The sequence below is a fragment of the Cebidichthys violaceus genome, unplaced genomic scaffold (assembly GCF_023349555.1).
Source record: "Cebidichthys violaceus isolate CVI_PGR_0920_01 unplaced genomic scaffold, fCebVio1.0.p SCAF_53, whole genome shotgun sequence".
Lineage (NCBI taxonomy): Eukaryota > Metazoa > Chordata > Actinopteri > Perciformes > Stichaeidae > Cebidichthys > Cebidichthys violaceus.
This window is the reverse complement of record NW_027176739.1, coordinates 1,344,161-1,366,374: the sequence shown is the minus strand read 5'-3', so window position 1 is coordinate 1,366,374 and position 22,214 is coordinate 1,344,161. Positions and strand designations below refer to the sequence as shown.

Sequence of the window (22,214 nt, the reverse complement as noted above, 5' to 3'; positions counted from 1 at the left end):
ACTAATTCTGCACCGCCAGCAGTCCGGAGAAGCAGAGGGAGACGACGGAACGACGGCGAGGTGGAAGGAATGAGGAAGAGGCAGAGAAAGCGGGGAGGGCAGTTTAAATTGCAGAGGTGGAGGGGAGTAAAAGACAGACGGAGGGAGGGAAGAGTGGGAAGCGAATAGAGTTGAGAATAGATGAGCGGGACAGACCAGGTGGGCTTCTTTTTTTTTTCTTCTTTCTTTTCTTTTGTGCAGACCTTGAGATGGAAAACTAATAATTCTCCCCAGCATACAGCGTCAGAAGGGTGAAGAGAGAGAGAGAGAGAGAGAGAGAGAGATGGAGTGGGAGCAGGAGAGAGGCTTTCTGGGCTTTTTCCAAGTAGCGGCCCGTATTTCTCCTCTGCTGTGTGAATCGCAGCTTCACTCCGCGGCCGTGTTGGGGGAAGGGTTCTGTGCCCAGTAGTTGCAATCTGATACCCGCCAAATAAAGATAACAAGGTCATAGACAGTCAATCTTGACTTAAGTCTGCTTCTTTTGGAGCCTCTGTGGGGTGGGTGGGTGGGGGGGGCAGCGTTCAGCATGTGGTCTGTTGTGGGACTCGTACCGCACCGCTGATAGTAATCACGTTGTGTTCGCTCGTTGCCAGAGAGAAAACCGAGAGCTTAACATTTGTACGCCATTTGTTATTTTTGATCAAATGCACCCCGTTTGTATTACTGGACGGCCACCGGCTGTTCTCATGTGTGCCTGAACAGAAACATATTGTTGTCTGTTTTGCTGATAAATGGCAGTTTCACGCTGTCTTCTTCCATTTAAGATACAAGTTGTCAGTATGGTCTTTTTTATTTTTTGTGTGTGTGTGTGTGTGTGTGTGTGTGTGTGTGTGTGTGTGTGTGTGTGTGTGTGTGTGTGAAAAGGAAAACACATTTTCTCTGGGATGTGAAGGATCTCCGTCTGATTTGAGAGCGATGCAAAGGATCAGCAACAGAGGAGCTCCCTAATACGGACGTCCATTACGATCGGCGACTCGTCGAGAGCTGAGAAAAGCACCGTTTGTAGCTCTGTGGAGATGCGCTTTTAAGATACAGTCGTCCACTTTCATGGCTTATCTGATAGAAGTAGGAGAACACATCTCTGAGGCTTTATACTCTGAGGTAAACGCTGACATCTGACTGCTATTATGCAGATGTCACACACGTATTTGGTTTAACATGTTTATACTCTATTAACATGCAAATATTTGCTAATAAGCGCTGAACATGAAGTGCACCTGAGGCCGGTGGGAATGCCATTCGTATTGCAAGTATTTGTATTAGACAAAATTGAAACCGGACCCGATGACGGGATCACCAGATTCCAATTCATCCTAAATGAATCGTGAGAATCCGTCCAATAGTTGTCGAGACGTCTCTTTCTCTCACACACACACACACACACACACACACACACACACACACACACACACACACAGAAAATAAATGTCAACCTCATGGTGGCGCTTGGGTAGAAGTGAGGGCATCATCAAAGCCAGTAGGTTTCTACAAGATTTCATGGTAATCCATCCAAAAGCAAAGTGATAATCTGGACCAGCGTGGTGAAGCAAACAACCGACAGAACGACCGTAAAAAAACTCAAACGCACATAAAACATGTTGCATGTTGACGTACGTTTTGGGTACCTCGGTCCGTAAAGCTACGGCACGGAGTAGCCCGTTTACAAGACGATTTAAAATGAATAAAAAGCTAAATCATCGTCAGACGATAGCAAACGGTTTCCCAGATACAAATGGATTTTACATATGAATGCAGGATCTGTTGCCTCAACCCCATCAAAGGCAAAAGACCTGGAACGAGCGAGGCCTTGTACCATCTTCTGTCTTGCTCAGTTTGCAGTAGTGGTTTCCTACATTTCCCAGAATTCCTTACGTCAAGTGAAGGTTTTCTAAAGAGAGCAACAGGTTGTTGTTCTTTTTTTTTTGTCCCGACCGACGCGGTTGAGTTTTTGACGAGTTAAGTTAAGTCAGGTAATAATCATACAGTAGGCTTCTTTCTTTACTCGGCCACCCACCGGTCTCTACAGTGTGTTTCAAATGCATGCACACACACACACACACACACACACACACACACACACACTTGGCCGTGAAGTCACTGCAGTTGGACTCAGCCCGGTCACTAATCTCTAAATGACTGCCGTGTATCAGCTTTGTCAGAGTTACTGCGGTACCGAGACAAAGACTTGCCGGTAATTACATCATTTTCTCGAGACACGTATAATTATAGTAATTCATGTTGTTGTACTTTAGCTTGCAACAGCATGCAGCTATTGGCCAAACGCTCTTTTGACTATGTGATCCAGCATTTTGCAATAAATCTTCAGCTCCATAAATCAAAGCGTGTCTCTTTTGCAGCGCGGCATGAATGTTGGCTTGTTTTAGCGGTTAATATTAAAATCGTCAGGTTGGCTTTAGGCCGATTCAATTAAAGCACGTTCATAAAGATGACATAATTAACTCAGGGTGCTCAACATGGATATATATATACACAGCTCATCGGATTTAGGCCATATTGTTAATGTACGAAATCCAAAGAGGAGGAAGGAAGTGAAACATTCCTGGGATTGGGCCGATCGAGAGGTTTCTCCTCTCCAGAAGGGTTTTGTTCAACCTTCTGTTGGTGAGAGTTACACAGACGGGTTCTGGTCTACATGATGACTTTGTATTCCTATCTAAAAACATGGCTTCTTTCACCGTGCTTCAGGTTAAGGCAGTGAAATGTTTTGAGATTCATTCCTTTAAATTATCATGGTACAAAATATTAGCATTTCTTGTCCCCGATATAGATTCTCTGTCTTGTCAGTGGTCCTTGGCTGGAAAAGAGAACCTCTTGTTTAAGGAACACTCACTGAAAAGCATCTTCATACTTTCATATTTCTTCCTCTAATATTATATGTTTCTCTCGACAACGTGTAAATCCTTTCCTCAACGCTTTTCCCTCTTTCCTTTCCTCAGTGTGTGACGCTCAGCCCCAAATATATTGGTTCTTACTGAAGATGTACATCTTTAGAAACAGGCCACAAATCTAGACTTTTAGGTTTCTGTAAAAGTCTAACACAGACCTTTTCTTCAGGTCTCGTTGGTGGTTACCAGACCAGCTTGTAGATGCATTACTGCCTACCACTGGACTGGAGCATAGCACACCTCACACACACCTCACACACACACAACCACCCCCTATATACCCTCCAAGTAAATTGGAGTGGACTGCACCACTAGTAGGGGAGCTCAGCTTAAACACACACACACACACACACACACACACACACACACACACACACACACACACACACACGGGCTACAGACAGACAAGTTTGATGTTTACAAGTTGTGTTCATGAGTCACCAATATCAATCACCGGCGCCACCTGTATATGTAACAGGTATCAGCAGCTTCAGAAAAACACAAAAAAACAACAAAATAGCCCCCCCCCCCCCCCCCCCCCCCCCCCCCTTTCTTCAAACATGGTAAAACCAGGAAGTATAAATAGATATGAGTCCTCAGGCTCCTTTTGCCTCCTGAGGACCAGGAAGAAGACCAGTACCGAAGGTAAGACGCGTGTCCTGGTATTGCAGGTGTGCTAGCAGCACTTAGCTTACGATCAAACATTTACACAAAGCTGACTTCCGTTACTAGAAAGCTGCTCACTGTGTCGCACAAACATTAAAGCACACAGTGCGTGAAATGTTACACCTGGGATTTCAGGGGGTTATTGTCTCCATCAAGCCCTCGTCTGCATTGAATCAAATGATATGAAGTGATATATGAGCAGGACAGCAGGCTAATCCATTTTTGTTTTTTATTAATATGTATTGCTGGTGAGTCATGTGGCGGTTTCCCTCCTGTTTGTTAAGTTGAATCAAAATGGTCCCCTCTTGTGCCCATCATGTGATAATGATGCTTATGTATGCTGAATATGAGAGGGTTATGGGAAATGTAAGGGTTTAGCCCTCACGCGTGACGCATGGGGGCAACATGAGGCCGTTCTATTTGGTCTGAAAGCATCATAGCGTTCCTAGACTTACCGGGGATGTGTGTCTGTCAATAAAGTCAATTGATAACTCGCATCTCATCTGCAGTGGTGTTACTGTACCACCGTGTTTATGTTGCAAAATGTTGTCTTAAGCATACGCACCTCATTCACAACCCAATCATTCTTTATGGAGGCAGTTATATCGGGAACAACTCGGCGTTTCAACGTTCAGGTCGGGGATCGGTCAGTCACGCAACGTGCAGCAACTTCAGTTGCAGTTTTGGGACGCAAGTTTCAATGGCAACATTAATCCAAAAGCAATGAAATGTGAGCAGTGATTCGGGATCCAGCCACCTGCTGGTCAAAGTGACTGGAAGGTCTGCGCTGCGTCTCGTGCACCTTTCAGATCTTGGTCATTTAATTTTCAAAACCCATTTGAAAATGAAAAGAAGCCAACGGCTTCCTAGAAGACTGTCCGTGATGCGTAAAAAAACCCAAATATGCTGCAGCAGAATATGGCCGGCGGTGCTGTAAAGTGCGTCCACCGGCTTTGTGTGGCGCAGCTGCTTTCACACACCCAGAGAGATAACAGTCACCCTGGTGCCGTCCTAATGGACCGCCGCCGCCGCCGCCGCTGCTGCTGTTTGATTGCAGGGTCAGTATTGTTGTATTATAGAGTCTAGGTATGGCGCTTCTGGATAAACTACAGGTTTGGATCTAAACGGGGGACTCCGTGTGTTTATAGGACGCAGCAGCTGCAGTGCAGGTTTCAGGATCAGACAGTTGGCAGCGGAAAAGTAACAGAAGCCGAGCAGCGTTGTAGTCTGTAGCTGAGGGGAGGCCTCGGTCTGAGGGGAGCTGGTTTTGTTGATTAGGGTTCACCAGATGGCTCCTGCCTCCTTTTGTGCAAACATTATATCTACAGATACCATTTGGCTCTTTGGTTTCTGTACTTGATGTTTTGGTTGTAGCCCAGTGCAGTATAATTTCAGCCATGGCCGCATTAACCTCTCGGGGGGGCCCCGGGGCAAAAGAAATGCTGTGGTGGGCCCCCCCGTTTGACCTCGACCCCCAACGCCCTCACGGCAGCCGAGTCAGGTTTCTATGATGTCGTCAATCAAAAACAACTTTATTAAGGAATATGCAGCGTGTGAGCGCAATGAAAATTAAGATAACGTCTTGAGACTAGATTGTGAAAACAAGACACAAGTCAATAATAATAATAACAATAATAATAATAATAATGATGATGATGATGATGCAGGACCTGGTGCTGCCATTTTGTTGCCTGATCAGACCATCGACTGCATATTACAAGTAACTGTAGTCACCGTGATGTCACCAATTTATTCTTGGCCTGCCGTTTTGAAGCCTCGATTTTAGCATCTTGGCAGTTGCCATCTTGCTTTTTTTTTTTGCAACCAGGGTGAGGAGTTGTAAGACGGACAAAGCCATGGTAGCGACCTGTCAATCACTGTGTAGCCCCGCCCCCTAAATCGTCCCCTGCTTTATGGTCTGTGTGACTCTAAATGGAGCATAATGTACTAAATGAACATCATGCTGTATTGAAGAAGACCGTAAACTAGAGATTGAGACCATAAACTCATGTTTACAATGTTTACTGAGGGAATAAATCAAGAGAGAAGTAGAGTCATTTTAGACTAGACTTCTATACGACCAGAGGAGTCGCCCCCCTGGTGGACACTAGAGAGAATGCAGCGTTTTGCTGCGTGAGGAGCACAGTAGACTTCTAAAGGGGCCTCATGGAAAGCCGCTATTGTTATTTACGCCTTCAAAGTTGAGTAAGTTTGCTGGTTGAGTTCTTCTCGAGTAACGCGACTCATCAAAGGTCGGTCACCACAGGTCAGTTTGGCTGCAGCCTTCATCTTGATGCTGCGACTCTAAGTTGGTGTTTTCATTCTTGAATAATCAGACGATTGTTTCCTTTTTCAATGGAATATCATGAAACCATGAAAACATCCCATCATAAATAACATCTCAGTTGTGACATCTTGAAATGTCCAGAAAAATGTGAAATTTAGATCGGTTGACCCTTTTTTTGTATTTGGTTTGGTTATTTCTTGTAACTTATTCTCATCTTCTCCCTCTAAATCCATTAGTGAGTTCTTGAGAGAGGAAGGAAACCTCTGATATCATGGTTGTGTTTTGTCTCCTTCCGCCCCGCGGCACTATCTCTAATCATTAAGGAGAAGTGGGGACTTCCTCACCAGAGAAACACCAGTTCAAATATGTACCGGCTGTAAAGCGGCGTGTTGAACTCTGCCCTCTTGGTTCAAGGGGCGTTCACGGTCTTATTTATACCCGGAAACAAGTAGTATGGGTCACATTTACGACAGCATGCGCGCTTTTGTTTTTCTTACGAATCATTATGAGCCTCGGGTGCGCTTCGTGCACTCGTTAAACATTTCCCAAATCAAAGCGGATAGTTGCGATCACAAGCCAAGTGCGCATGCCCACCCAAATGCGCTCTGCGCATTAGCGCCATGCGCGCGGGCACGCCCCAGGAAAGAATGTGTGTGAGCCGCGTGCGCTGCTGATGTTACTGTTACGACTTATGAATGGTGAACCTCAACGACAAGAGAGCTTCGGTGAACCTGTGACGGACTTACTGAAGTAGTAACAGCAGTGCGTTTAACAGGTGAGGAAATATGATTTATGATATAGATGATATGTTTTAGTCTGCGACAGGAGATCAAATCACCGAAGCACACCTCGGTCTATGAAGTGACAGGACGATACGGTAAAATATGATGTAGGAGGTAACACTGTGGTAAAATAACACACATGTTTTATACAGGTGATTCATAAACTCTCTTTTGATTATCACAGACACGCTACAGGTGAAGATACAATATTATAGGAATATCATTTAGGTAAGAATAATAGGAAAAAGACGCCATGAAGTCAAGAAGCCAGACACACTAACACATGTTTATGGATCCAATATAGAAGATGTTTTTAAAAGAACCTCAAGTTCAATAATCTACCTTTTTTTTTTTTTTTAAATATTAAAGGAATATTATAGGCTTATTATAAGAGATACATGTTGTGGTGAAATATTAAATTAGAGTCCGTATAGGAGACATTTTCCAAAAAGGCACCGAAGTCAACACTTTTGAGTTCACACTGTAAACATACGGGTCACAAAATAATTAGAACAATTACCAAAAATCTGACTTTTTAGTGTCAGGAATATTATAATACATTTTTTTTCAAAAAGGTATTTCGGGTTAACATTAACTCAATGTTTAATATCACGGACACATTACAAATCAATATTGAATATTACATTTAATAGAAATAGAAAAAGGCCTAAAGTTCACACATTACGTCACTTCTGAGTGTCGGACATGTTTCAAGTTATTATGAGACTATTGTACTTTAGAGACGCAGTGATATATTATATTGGTGTTGTGGTCTCTTTTTTAATTATTCAGTTATTGTAAAATATTATAGGACTACATTTCCCAAAAAAAAAAGACGCTTTAACGTCAACATAAAGTCCCGTTTGATAGCTAAGATAGAGCAAGAATAAAAAGCCACTATATGAGATCTTAATCAAATCACACTATGAACATAAACTCACTTCTATCAACAGGTTAATATTAGTTTAGAGAATGAAAGTTAAAAAGCTCACTAGAACCCGCTTTTTAAATGAGTTTACATTCGATGGTTTATTCAAGTGTTGCCTCTAATCCTCACCAGCCTCACCTCACAGCGCGCGCTATCACTTTGAGCACACAGCAGTCATTACTGCGGCATTTGTGTGTGTGTGCGCGCGCGCTAATATCAGTGTCACGCTGAGTAATATAGATATGGGGATTTCTGCAGGTGTCAGAACACGAGATACGGTATTGATTGAATTCATTTTGATTGACACACTTATCATTGTCGACCAAAGAAGTACGCTGCGTTCCATTTTAAACACACACACACACACACACACACACACACACACACACACACACACACACACACACACACACACACACACACACCTGTTTGAGAGTTTCGTATTTTTGCAGCTAATTAAATAATAAAATGTCTTTTTTCTTTTTGTTAAATCCTCTGATTATAATTCCTCAAAACGGGAGTCTGCTGGTGTCCCGAGTGACTCCGACTTCAGCCACGTGCGCTCTTATAGCGTAAATAACGAGAGCAAGGTTCAAGCACAAATCATAAGTCTAGATTTGGATGCATGCTATCAAATAGAAAATTACTCTTTTCTGCACCGAGCCGTGATTTTCATATTCTCACCAAATACAAATAATATTAAATAAGGCTTTAGAGAATGATCCTTCTAGAAAATAAAATATTGAAGTGTGAGAGTTTCCATTGGATTTATTTCCCTTTTTATGTGCAATAAAGTGAAAGAAAACGCTTTAAACTGAGCAAAAGGAATAATAATAAAATAACTCCTGGTTCGTCCCGTTGATGCTTAAAAACAATCTTCATATTTCTGAGATAAGTGTCTGCGGGTCTTTAGTCAATTCTTCACTGAGGAGTAACACGACTCTAAAACATACTTGAAATAAATCTCTCTTTTCCTGGAGTTTATTCAAACAAACATGTCACCATAAACACACGAGGACTTTGAATCACCTCTTTTTTTTGTTGTTGTTGTCGTATTATACAGTTTTATAGGCTAATGAACTTCTGCAAAGTCTTACATTATCGTACAAAACACGTTGCACTCAAGTTTAAACATGCGGGGCTTTTTTTTCTATTTTTTTTTCTATTTCAGCAAACACAAATGAGAAGAAACAACATGTCAGAGTAGAGTCACCGGACGGGCCGGTGGCTCCCTGCAGAGACAGAAAGCACACAGAAGCAGTATAAAATATGTACATTATGAGCTGGATGTCTTTTCTCTCATCGAGTCCGGATTCTTGATGAGCTCCACACTTTGTGTAATTAGTCTTTAACCCCCCTCCCCCCCTCCTCCCCCTTCTGCCAGCCTCCAAAAGCAAGCAAGCACAAAAGAAAAAAAAATCCCATCGTGTGTTTCATATGTTAAGCCTGTATATATATTTACATTTATATATGTACAATGCAGCAATGTAACACGTCTTCATCATTTAAAAAAAAACAAAAAAACATTTTCAACTGCTGTGCAAGTTCATTGGTAAACACATAAAACCCGCATAATCCACTTTTTCTTTCTTTTTTTGTTTCTTTTTTGAAAAATGATTGCAACTAATCCAGTTTAGTTGTCTTTGACCCCCCCTCCCCCCTCCTCCCCCTCCTCCTCCTCCCCCCGAATCGCAGGTAGCCTGTAAGCTCTGACACCGTGTCCGTTTATCTCACACACACACACACACACACACACACACACACACACACACACACACACACACACACACACACACACACACACACATATATTTCTTAATTTTTTGTAACATTTACGCCGCGCTTTGGTCCCGTCAGCTGTTGTACTGACACGCGTTCAGGCTCGACCCGGGGCTCTGCAGGCTGCTGTATCCGAAAGTTGGATGCTGTTTGGATTTGAGTCTGAGCGTGGCCAGGCTGGAGTTGCACGTGTCCCGGTAAACGCTGTACGGAGAGCCGGGCGGCCCGTACGGACACGCGGACGGCGACATGGCCGAGTTGATGCCGGACGCGCCGATCCCGTTCAGGTTGCTGATGTTGTTGAGGCCCGGGGTGGGCATGCCCGGCACGGCGGAGTGGCCCATCCCGGAGGCCATGGTCATGGAGGAGATGGAGTTGGGCGCCGAGAACATGGACTGCGAGGTGAGCGGGCTCATGGAGTTGAAGAAGGTGAAGTTCTTGGTGGACAGCGGCGCCGGGGTGAGGCCCTTGTTCGTCCAGTTGTTGTAGGTGTACGCCGGGTACATGTCCTCGTAAGGCTGCATGAGGCCGCTGAACTGCGGCAGGTAGCTGTTCTTGCACAGGTCCATCTGCTGGTTGCGCTCCCGCTTCCTCCACTTGGCCCGGCGGTTTTTGAACCACACCTGGAGGACACACACACACACACACACACACGGTTATAGGCCCACTGCGGGAACTTTGAGGAGCAGAACGGTCCCCTGAAGAGTCCCAAATAGTATAAATCTGGAACCTAAAATATTTGATTTTGTCCACTTTATTTAACTTATCGTCTTATAGGACAAAATCAAGTCACAATTATGTGGCAGTATCTTGTTTTGTATTTAACAATCAACAAGCTGAATGGGCCTTCACTTTGGTTTGTGTTCATTCTCATAAATTGTACTGATGGAATAATATTTCTGCGCATGTTTGAGTCTCCAAAAGTGCTGCTGGCTTCAGGGTTTGTTGGCTGCAGAAAACACACACACACACACACACACACACACACACACACACACACACACACACACACACACACACACACACACACACACACAGTATAAGTAATGTGTGTTATGTATATTTTACACTCAATAGCCCTGCAGCAAAATTCCAGATGTGAAGCTGCAGAGTCCCTCGTTGATGATCCAGCTGTTTAATGTCCTCAGTTGTCTAAAGATTTGTTTACAACAGTTTGTAAACACAGCATAAAAGGACCAGACTGTACACACACACACACACACACACACACACACACACACACACACACACACTTACTTACTTACTTACTTACTTACTTACTTATTTACTCCGTGGTCAAAGGTTTCAGTTAGGCTCTATACATTTATATTTTAATCATATATGGCCACACAAATCAGTTATAATTTTAGAAAAATGCACGTTCATCATCAAGTGAAAGTCAATCTTCAGAGTGCTCAAGTCCTGACTGGACCTGTGTTCCGGTCCCTCCAGTGAACACGTCAAACGTGGTCCCATTTGTCTCCTCGCATAACAATCCTCACTCACTCCAGCTAGGCGTTTAAATTACAGGAGAAGCTGCTCTAGAGTCCAGAAGAAGTCTCCTTCAATTTGCTCTAAAGTGACTCTATGGGGCGGAAGGTGAAAGTCTTGTTCTTCCAAACGAACAACGCGTTTTGTTTTGAATTGTCTATTTATTAAAGCCTTTGTTTAAAGCAACATATATTTGGAGACAGAAACATAATGAAACGACTAACTTTTCTCTTCGACAACGTTTTCTATAAAACATTATTCTTTGTGAGAAATTAATCTCCAAATATTAATATTTTCTGCGATGAAATTCGAGTCATGACGTATTTAAAAGCTCGTGCATGCATTGTGGTGTTTCATGACTTCATTTAAATAAAATAGTTACATTTCAACATACGCGTGAGGCGTGTGTGTGTGTGTGTGTGTGTGTGTGTGTGTGTGTGTGTGTGTGTGTGTGTGTGTGTGTGTGTGTGTGTGTGTGTGTGTGTGTGTGTGTGTGGCAGCATGTAGGTCAGACGTCCCAAAAATAAAACCAGTTTACAGCATGAATCAAACTGTAACCGCGTGGATCAGACGCGCGCGCCTCTGGATATCCTCAGGCCTTATCGAAGCCCGACAAAATGTCCGTCACTTTGCACTCTGCGAGTCATTTTTTAATACCCAGTAGAAACAGTTTACAAGTGGAACCATAGGACGGGCTATTTATAGCCGCGCGGGGGACAGGGTGCTGCGGACAAATTGTCCACAAAGACGTGAGCGATGTGACGGAGAGCTGCGTCTCTCCGCACCTCCCGTCTCAGTTTCCTGTCCCGAGCCAAATAACTAAATAAATACAAATTCAATCATATATTTAATAATTATAATAATAATAATAATAATAATATAGATTTTAACGGCATGTTAACAAGCACATACGTCATTATTTAAGCTATTTAACGATGGAAACATTCACAATAAATCTCATTCAATCTCAAGATAGAATCTGTCTAAACACCGAAGACCTTAAAAGGTCAAGTCCACCCACTTTGAAATGTCAAAACATGTTTCATAAATGTTCAGATATGAATCACAAATATTCAGGCTGCCTGGCGTCACGCCACGTAGGCCTACCTTCTTTTAAAAAAAATAATTTTCGTAAATGTTCTCTTTTTATTCCGCCAAAATAAAAGGCTGCGCTGTTTGAACTTCACCCTCCACAGATGGAGGCCCAGCTCTCTGAACTGGTTCGGAGACTCCCCTGCACTTTAAATAGCTGAACGCATTTTTTAATGCAATCTGAGACGGTGGACTCGTGCAAGGACGGGCAGCCAGGCGCCAGCTGCTGTAAATGAAAACCAACTGCAATTGTTTTTACTTTGACGCACGTTTCTTCCGTCCAGCACCGTCTACTAGATACCCGCGTGGTGAACTTGCTGTGTCATTTAGTTCCCACATTAAACGGTTATAAATACGTCGCCGTGATGCGTAAACGTGACTGGATTTTAATCACGCGCCGTTCCTGTTCAATCGCACAGCTCCATGGATCTGGCTGCTACGGACCGTCTCCTCCACGAGGACAGATAAGGGCGGTGATGTCATCAAAAGACAGCATCCTCCATTGGCTGCATTGGCAGCGCGGATACACGCTCCGGAAGAGAGATGTCATTTCCAGTAGTTACAGACGGCTTCTGCTTACGTTTCAACGTGAAATGTGTTGACGCCAACGGGCCCGTGTTAGTGCTGCTCGTGTCAGAAATGCGCGCGGTGTTGACAATTACGCACGTGTTTTTTATAATAATGGAAGACCTATTTTTTGTTTGGATGAACTTGATATCTGTCAACGCTGCAGTTTACAAATCTGCCAGTTATTTTTTTTACTTGAGTGCGTCTCTGAATCATGACAGTCACTGCAGTAATCCACATGGATTCTGTGAAAAGGCGGGATATTCACGCTTTCATTCAGTTGGCAGCAAGCGAGAAGCGACACTGTAAAGACCTCAAAGCCACAAAGAACACATCTAAATGTTGTCTCGTGTCCTGACATGGAATCCAAATGAAGAGCAAATGAGCGACAAAATCATGGAGATCCATCTGCAATATCTTTCAAAATAGCTTTGGTTTGGACAAGTCGATGGTCAATTTTGCATCAAAATGTTAGTTGGAACAAGAAGTATAAATTCGGAGCACCAATCATGCACAGTGTGACTCTCGTATTAAAATGTTAATTTATTGTTAGAATTACTTTTTGCTTTAATATTCTTAGAATTATTTAGTTATTTCCCGAAACATTTTGTTGATTATTTGCTTCATGTGTGTTGGAGTTATTTCATATATTTTTGGTAAGATTTTTCCAACCCAATAACGTTGAGATTTATCTCCCAAATCGTCTTTTTTTTTTTACGCACGCATTACGCACGGCCCTGCTGGCCTCTTACCCGGACTCTGGCCTCGGTCAGGTTGGTCCACACGGCGATCTCCTCCCTGGTGCTCATGTCCGGGTAGCGGTTCCTCTGGAAAGTGGCCTCCAGCTCCTGCAGCTGCTGGCTGGTGAAGTGAGTCCGCTGCCGCCGCTGCTTCTTCTTCTTGGGATCGTCCGCGTTCCCGTCATCGCTCCTGTGTTCAGCGCTCCTCTCCTTTTCTGCGGATCATACATCGGGGTGAAACTATTGCATGCCGCAGCTTTTGTATTGAACTATTGCATCATTACCATTTTTTTTTTTGTATATTTTAACCTTAAAAGTTAAACGTTTCAAACACCAAACGACCTCAAACTTGAAGTCGACTATAACAAACAAGTTCTGCCAGCATGAAACAAACAACTCCAAAGCTGTAAATCAATGATTTACTAAATAAAGCCCCAGGTGAGAAGTGCCATATTAAAGCCAAACATTTCCAAACATGTCTGAGGGTTTTGTATCGATTCTCTCAAACACGCTTGGATCAACATGACTTTCTTTACGAAGAGGTCTGCCTCTTATCTCCCCACCGCTATCTCGTATTCGTGTTCTCACAAGAGTGCCTCATTAAACTGAAGGGTCAACACGTGCAAAGGTTAATTACAAAAAGGGAACACTCTTCAAATGTTGCCAAAAATCAACCTGATACTTAAAGCCGCAACATTATTCTTTGTATTTAAGCCCCATAAATAATTCAAACAAAGGAAAATTATAAATAAACATTCCTCCATATTTGCTGTTTTCCTCACATGGAGTGAGACAGAAGAACAAGTCTAGGTTTTGTTTAAAAAAAAAAAAAAAGAAAAAAAAAAGAAAGTGTCCAAGTCGAGGAACAAAAAGCTTCTCCGAGAATTGTTAACAGCCTGCAGACGTTCTGGCGTTCCGTTTAGATTGGTGGACGGGCCCAATATTTATAGTTAGTTTTAATGCATTTACTGACAGCAGGCCAGGCTGTTCTGCACATTTTTCCCTGACAGACTCCGAGATCTGTGCCAAGTGTTTGCTTCAGCCAGCGCGATAAACAAAAAACACAGAAAAAACCCGCACTATTCTCCCCGTTCTGTTGCATTTATGCGCATTCGACTTCGGAGCAGAAATGGACCAAATTCAAATTTGAATGGAAATTATTTTCGATGCACTTTATCCAAGTGCATGTTGCGCCGTAACACACGGAAATAAATCGTCATCGCAGTGAGAATAAACAAACACTGAGACACAAGTTGTCTGCTTTCCCGTAGCATCGAAGTGTCGAGGTGTCTCTGACAGCCCACCGTAAACGTGCTCATGGAGACGTAAAATAAACTGTTATTGCACTCAGAAGAAGAACTGTTGACTGTGTACCTGCCAACTCTGTGTCCGAGGACTCGCTGCTTGAGTTCTCTAAAGTTTCCCGACTGCTGTTTGGAGTTCTCGGTAAATGAAACGCGGGGGCCGGGTCGCGGGCCGGCGGTGCTCTCGCTGCCTCTGCGTTTCTGTCCAAATTCATCCCACCTTGAAGAGAAGGATGCGTACAAGAGGGGAAACGGGGGGAGGAGGAGGAGGAGGAGGGTGAATCCTGGGGGTGCACAAAGCGTTCCTCAAAAGCTTAAAAAATCCACCCGCTGCCAGACACCACACCGCGACATGAGAGGAGGAATCACACGGGGAAGGAGTTCCACCGAACTGTAGTTCTTCCACGAAGAAAAGGACTTGGAGGAAAAGACAAAACACACAGCAGTGACGGCCCGGCGCGCTCTGCTTCTCTCCGCTGCAAGGGGAAAATAGCTTCTGCCCGCTGCGACTGAGAGGAAGCTCCGGCTCTCCAACCCACACGCGAGACCCAGCCCATCTGCTGCGTAAAACCTCCCCAAAATGAGCGAGTCCCACCCACTACGCCAGCCCGCTGCAAGAAAAGGAAAAAAAACCGCATCCATCCAAACACGTCTGACGTCAAGAGGAAACAAGTGGGAAAAATGATGCCGTTAATAAGACTTGTTTTTTCTTTAATCACGTGCAAATCAGCAAATCTCCTCCGTGTAAGGTGGAGAGGAAACGTAAAAAGCGTCCTATTGGAGCAAAACAAGAGTGTGTTCACTTTAAAGACTCCGCTTAACGCGGACATCTTTTACAGCGTTCATTTTGACTCTATTCGTCGGGAGCGCGCGATGCACCGCTTTGCTCTTCGGGAGTAAAATGGGCCTTTTATTCTTGCAGGCATGTTTGAATGTTGGTCCAGCGCAACGCAGCTGGGTGCGCTTCTACACACACACACACACACACACACACACACACACACACACACACACACACACACACACACACACACAATGTGCTGTACATCTCGGATATGTACCGAGCTGAGTAAACATTTGCCCTCCAACACGGACCTGCCCAGTTACTGTTTCCTCACTATGAAAAGCGCGCGATATGAAGATGATTGTGTGTGTGATTAATGACCCGCACTGTAAACTGACAAGTGTCGCTCTATCAGCGTTTCACTTTGACAAATAAACAATCGGGACTAACGGAAGCCCGACAGAGCAGAGACACACGTCCGTGATTTATCCACAAATGAGTTGATGATGAATAATCTGTTGACAGCAGCGGATCTGTGCGCGCGGCACTTATAACGACATAAATACCATTTATTAAAAGGTTCTCAACTTTGACGCGCACTCATGTGGTCTGAATATATACTGCTGGATCCAGGACCTCTCAGAACGGAACCCCTTTATGGTTGATGGTCCGCTAATGTGATCTGATTACAGACCTGGATGTGGCTCCTCGTGGTGACCCACAGCGCTGAACGGGCTGCGTTCCGCTTTCTATCTGCTGTGCCACCGTGGAGACTCAAAGTATCCAAACCAAATCAAGTATAGGGGCCTATTTTGGTTAGAATTGTGAAAACTCAGATGTTGGAATGTCTGTATGTGTTTTTTTCTGGTCTAATTATAGTCTCTGATCCCTCACGCGCATGCACAGTGCGGGCACTGACTCTCAACGCGGTCAAAGTGAGATGTAACCGTCACTCAGTGTGGTGAATAGAGCTCCGTCCAGATGCTGACTGGACTGTGTGTGTGTGTGTGTGTGTGTGTGTGTGTGTGTGTGTGTGTGTGTGTGTGTGTGTGTGTGTGTGTGTGAGAGAGAGTTAAAGTTCAGCAGCTGCATCATACTTATCTCTTTGTTAGCAAACGCGCATGCTCACCAAACACGGAGGCCAAACGTCTTGGTATCAATTAGTCTAAAGTCAGGTCGGCTCCAGGTGAGGCCTTGTTGTTAATCATGTAGATCTGGTACATCATGGGTAGTTTTATTGTCAGTCATCTACTTTCTTTCTGTCGCACATATCTACGTGTTGTGTTTATAATTAAGCTCTTTCAGAGTGACTGCGCATGTGCAACACTTGAGGATGGAATCGATTACTGAACACTTCAAATCATATTTCTTTCTCTAAAAAGAAGGGAAACATTTGAAACTTGTTTCTATTTAAACAATGTGTGTGTGTTTTTTCCTGGAATGAAGTTGCCTACTGAATAATGATAGTCATATATATATTATTATATGATATATTAACAATCCAAACCTTCCACACACAACGGCAAACCCAATCTATTGAGGTGACTAAATGACCAACCAGGAAACGAAGTGCAAAACACTCATGACGTCAGTTTACACACTTTTTGAACCCCAGACTGGACGCTATACGTGGGGCCGGCTGACCTGCTGACTTGCCGTGGCTCAGCTTGTGTCGGGTGAAATGCGCACCGGCTCGTGCACGCCTCGCCGTCTGGGACTCGGGACTGTCGCCGGCGCCAGTCTCGAGCGTGTTCGGCCATTGTGTGACAGCGACGTCTGACACGAGATCCCCGTCCGACCGGAAAACTCCCCCGAAGGCCTTTTCTTAAAAAGACAATTGTGCAAAGCTTTCAACAATCACGTGGCTTTTGTTTTTCCACCTATGTGTTCGGCCTCAGCTGTTCTTGAGAAGGTCCCACATTCTATTCCTACACATTACAGGCCTTCCATAGTAATTAATTTAAGAAGTGTGAATATCCAGAATATCCAGTGGTTTTGATTTAAATATCACATCGTCATTATCTCCAGCGTGCGTCACTATGGCCTGTTGTGTGCAGTACAGCGCCTGTAAGAAGTTCGACCCTTACTTACTGAAGTGCCATTGGTCAGAAAACCAACATCCCCTACCCGTGCACGTGCATTCTGAGTTGCGGAAAGGTGCGCAAAATGGAAAAATGGCACAAAAAAACCCCAGAATTCAGCTGCAGCGGGTGAACCAAACACGAGCGCGTAAGTGGGATTCTGTGCGCAAGATGCATTTTTTTTGTTTTGTTAAATGTGACCTCGAGGACCTGGACATCCCATCGTGTCAGCAGGTGGTATTTACTATGCAGGTTGTGGAGACGGAGTGGACTGCAACTCTAAATTGGTGCGTGCTAGTACGGGATTAGTGGGTGCATTGCGTGCACGTGGGTCAATATACGGTGATTATTATCATTACTAAAAACAACTGAGGTCTTTCTGCAATACGTTTAGGAAAGCAACTGAATAACACATTGTGACGTCACGTTGGCTTGTCGTAGGGAAATCGGAATGTATCCATTCTACAGTAGAACAAACGTCCCCATAAACCCGCTGACCCCTAACGTCCCCATCGAGATATTAAAGGCTTACAGCACGCGGAGGTTTCCCTCTGTCCTCCAGCAGATATTCCAGGCTGATAGATGGAGGTAATCTAAATAGCCAGCCTCCTCGGCCCGCATCCCTGCCCGCGTTCCGCTCCTCCTCTGCTCTGGAGGGCACTTGCGTGTGATGGATGAGTTAAAAAGCCTTTCCATCCGGCAGGACAGGTTAAAGGCCAGTGGAAATGCAAACACTCATATTCTGTCCTCCAAGAAGTGAAAATAAACTCCGCGACCGCCGTTAATCACACACCAAACACGCACAATAATGGTCTATTTTTTCCTCTCTTAAGGCAACCAAACAAAGTAAAGCTACAGAGCCACGGGGGCCAACACAACAAAGCATGGCCTATAGAACGCTAAAGCTGGCGAGCAGATTCAAAGGCAGCGCAGCAGTGGATATGTAACTGGACCCGGTGCGTAACTGGAGAAGGACAGAGCTGATTATTTCCTTGGTGATGGTCTCCCTGCTTGGTCCAAGGCCTGTCTGACAACCAATAAACAACCTGACGAGAAGGGAGGCGGGAGTAAATAAAACAATAACCTCTAATGACCGTCATACTCACGAGGCAGAGCTGTACAGCGTGCTGTAAAATGTCGGCTTGTTTTGTGCATCTTGTTGGTTGTGTGGAGGGAAAAGGTTGATGACTTGAGTTGAGATGGAATTATCCTTCAGGAAATACACATTTGTCGCACACGCACGAGTTTTTTTCAGGGTTTTTTTTTATCGTCACTAGCCTCCAAACCCCAATAAAAACGCACATTTGTGTTTTAGCATCAACATTCCACTGTGCCTCTGATCCGTTCATTGAGATTCTCCGGCCTCCGTTAATACAAGCACGCGCAGCATTCCAAACCTCGTTCTTTGTCTTTACAATAATTATGAGTCGTGGCCTTTCATGTTGAAGCTGCTTCTATTATTACAAATGAAAGAACATGTACAAATTAAAAGGAGTGTAGGCGACCAGTCTCACGTGCACGTCTGCCATTTAAATGTCTTGGAAAAAACCCGCGGATCTTTTCTGAAGTTCTCACGTGTCCGTCTGACGGTCTTTCTTTGCTCTGTGATTAAATCCAGATTTACTGAAAAGCTTTTTTTTTTTTAAATAAAACATTTTTTAATTTTTGTTTTGCTTGCTTTCTATTTGCATTGATTTTTTTTTTTGACTCACCAGGAAATCATTATCATCGTAACCCAGACACGCAAAATAATAAAGTAGAAGAAAATAGATAAAACTCAACCATAGGCACCATTGTTTGGCGCTCATTTGGTTTTCTGCTCTTTTGCGTCTCATTGTGCGATCTGTCCGCGTGTCGCCATGTCGTAAATGCGCCGCGTGCGTTCATTCCCCGCATATCAAACATATTGCGTCTGAAAGCAGCTGCCTGTGAACACGAACAGCTTGTGTGCTGCGAGATTTGCCAACAACAAGTTGTGACCTTGCGCCAAAACCGAGAGGTACGGTAGGTCCTCACGTGCAGACTGCAGCATCCTTCTGCTGTACATGATGGCGTCTAGTTGTGTAACTCTATTGAGACATTTATGATTTATGATATAGTCGTGGAGAGAAGAAGTCATACCTGCGTCCCCGCAAGAAATCACATTCTTCGACAGATTCAGTTCCATTCCAGTTAGCTGCAAAACAAGAAGAAACGCATCCTGCAGATCACACTTACAAAGATCATAAATACAGTTATAAAAATATACAAATACATGTGTTTTCCCCTCTTAAACCAAATAATGTTATTATACAAAAATCACATTTTAGCCACTGCACTTAATGAATTAAAATAATCCTGTAACAGAACGTTTCTTGCAGAAAACGTCATATTTTTGTTGAAGTCTTTTTTGCTTTTTTAGAAAATATAATTATCATATATGGACAATTCCAAGGCAATGCAGCCAAAACAGAAATAAATAAATAAAAGTACTTTATTTAACAGCTACTCCAAAACGTTCACCAAGGCCTTCACACATTCACGCTATCATTCTGTTTCCACACACAGCTTTATGCTTCGTTTCGTCCCTTACCCAACATCCCAAAGTTTACCTTTGCCATTATAGTGCGCGCGCGCTCACACACACACACACACACACACACACACACACACACACACACACACACACACACACACACACACACACACACACACACAGAGAGAGCCCCTCTTATCTACAGGAATCCATTTGCTGCTCTATGTCTTCTTCGGTAAATCTTCGCTCAGCTCCCTTCTGTCCCTCCGTGTTCACACGCTTCACTGGCGCGCCCCCGCCTGCACTTTCTATTCATTTGGTTCATTTAAGGCATCAGTCAGATATTATAGGGGAATGAGGAATAACAATGGTAATGATAGTCAGCCACTCTGAACGGCACAGACTCTATTCTAGCTTCTCATACGCTCTGCTGCTTCTTATCTCTGTCAGTCGTTCCTGTGCGTAAAGATGGATCCAGTAAGCCTCCGGCCTCTCTACGGTCACTACAGCATTTTTGACCCCAACTAGCCGACAACACGCACTGTGACAATGAGGTCAGCACTTTTCATTTTCTCCATCACGCTCAGCGCGGACTCGTGCGTGTGACTCGTGTTCGTAACACCCAAAGCGTAAAACGGTCAAAATGGAGAAGGCAGCCAACCGTCTGACCGACTCCCTGAGCTGACGTTCAGAAAACGGACAGACGAGGTGTTTGTTCTACTCACCAGTTGGTGCCCAACGGAGGCAGACGACAGAAACAAAATGAATAAAGCCTCAGAGTTTCCCCCATGCAGCTGTTCGATAAATCCACTCTGTGCGTCGGCTGCGCGTAAACGCTGCGTCCGCGATATTCAGCGCTTTGGTTGCGTCTCTGCGGTGCTGGTTTGGTTTTCTTCGCCAGCGGTCTGCAGCACGCCTCGCGGTGACGTCACGATACCGCAACCGACAGCCCCCCCCCCCCCCCCCCCCCCCCTCCCGCCGCTACCTCCCTCATTGTCATCCTCTTCATCCCATACACCCTCAATCTCCTCCTCAGTGCTTTTTCTTTTTTTTAATCTTCATCATTTTTAATTTTTGCAACAAATTCCACAATTGTATCATCATCATCATCCTCATTGTTTTACCAAAGTGTATCTTTATTCTCAGTTTCTGATCTTCATCTTAACGTTTATGTTCATCCTTATTTCTCAACCCTCAGTATGAGAACGACGAGCAGAGAAAATATTGAATAATAATTTAACATACTTAAATATGATGATGGTGATGATGGTGATGGCAATAATAATTATACTAATTTAAAAATTACAAAAATGATGGTACAACAGCAATGATGCCGTTTTTATTTTTTGTTTAAAAATAATCTGCTGCTCATATTTCCCTCTATTATTATTATTATTATTATTATTATTATTATTAAATGTGTGAGCTGTGACTGCGACTGTGAGGAAAAAAACCGTGTCATGAGCTCATAATTTGTCTGCAATCACTTACATTTATTTTATTTATTATAGTCCAATCCACTTTTAAACAGCTGTACTGTAAACCTGCACGTGTCGTGTTGTACTTGGGCAAACTTTAATAATAATCTGTTCTCACGTATTCTGCTCTAGTGTCTCAATAATGAAACACACACGTCTGATGTATTTTTTTTTTTTTTTACTGTTCTAGATTCAAGATATTTATTAATTTAACCAGAATCTGTTTCTTTGTCACACACGATAGATTCCTCATGCAGCCGGCAGCAGTTCATTTGCATATAAACAGATGAATTGTTTTGACCTACAGCCGACAGGCTCTGCAGAGTGTTTGTCTTCTCCACAATTAATTGATTCGGCAAACAATATTCCGCCTGAACATCGCAGCCTAAAGCTACCCGCCTTTGTTAACGGATGATTATTTAAACAATTGTTCATATCCCAGTATTTACCTGCAGCTTTAAAGCGATATTTTGTCCTGCTGTTGGTTTGACATTAATCAAAACAATTTAAATGGGTCAATACTTTATTGTTTTCTTCTGTGGCTTAAATGCTGCGTGGGAATGTGGCTGAAGTACAGATTTTGCCGTGAATGAATAATAAAAAGAGGAATTGATATTTTCAGAAACAGAAGATGTTTGGAGGAACCTTCAGGCCTTTGTGCGCATTTGAGCTGCAGCGGCGGAGCGACGCAGAGACTCAACACGCGACGAAAACTAACACTTGTATAAATCCTGAAACTGAAGCAATTCCGTTGATTATTCGGGACACTTATTGA

General features: G+C 43.7%; 1 protein-coding gene across 1 annotated transcript; it reads right to left on the bottom strand.

Moving 5' to 3' along the window:
- Positions 1 to 9,273: 9,273 nt before the first annotated feature.
- pitx1 (paired-like homeodomain 1) lies at positions 9,274 to 20,751 on the bottom strand. The gene is given in 6 exon segments (XM_068731773.1): positions 9,274 to 10,010; positions 13,290 to 13,492; positions 14,652 to 14,801; positions 19,568 to 19,622; positions 20,687 to 20,715; positions 20,718 to 20,751. Coding segments are annotated over 6 exon segments (1,020 nt in total). The 3' UTR covers positions 9,274 to 9,461.
- Between the last annotated feature and the right edge of the window lie 1,463 nt (positions 20,752 to 22,214).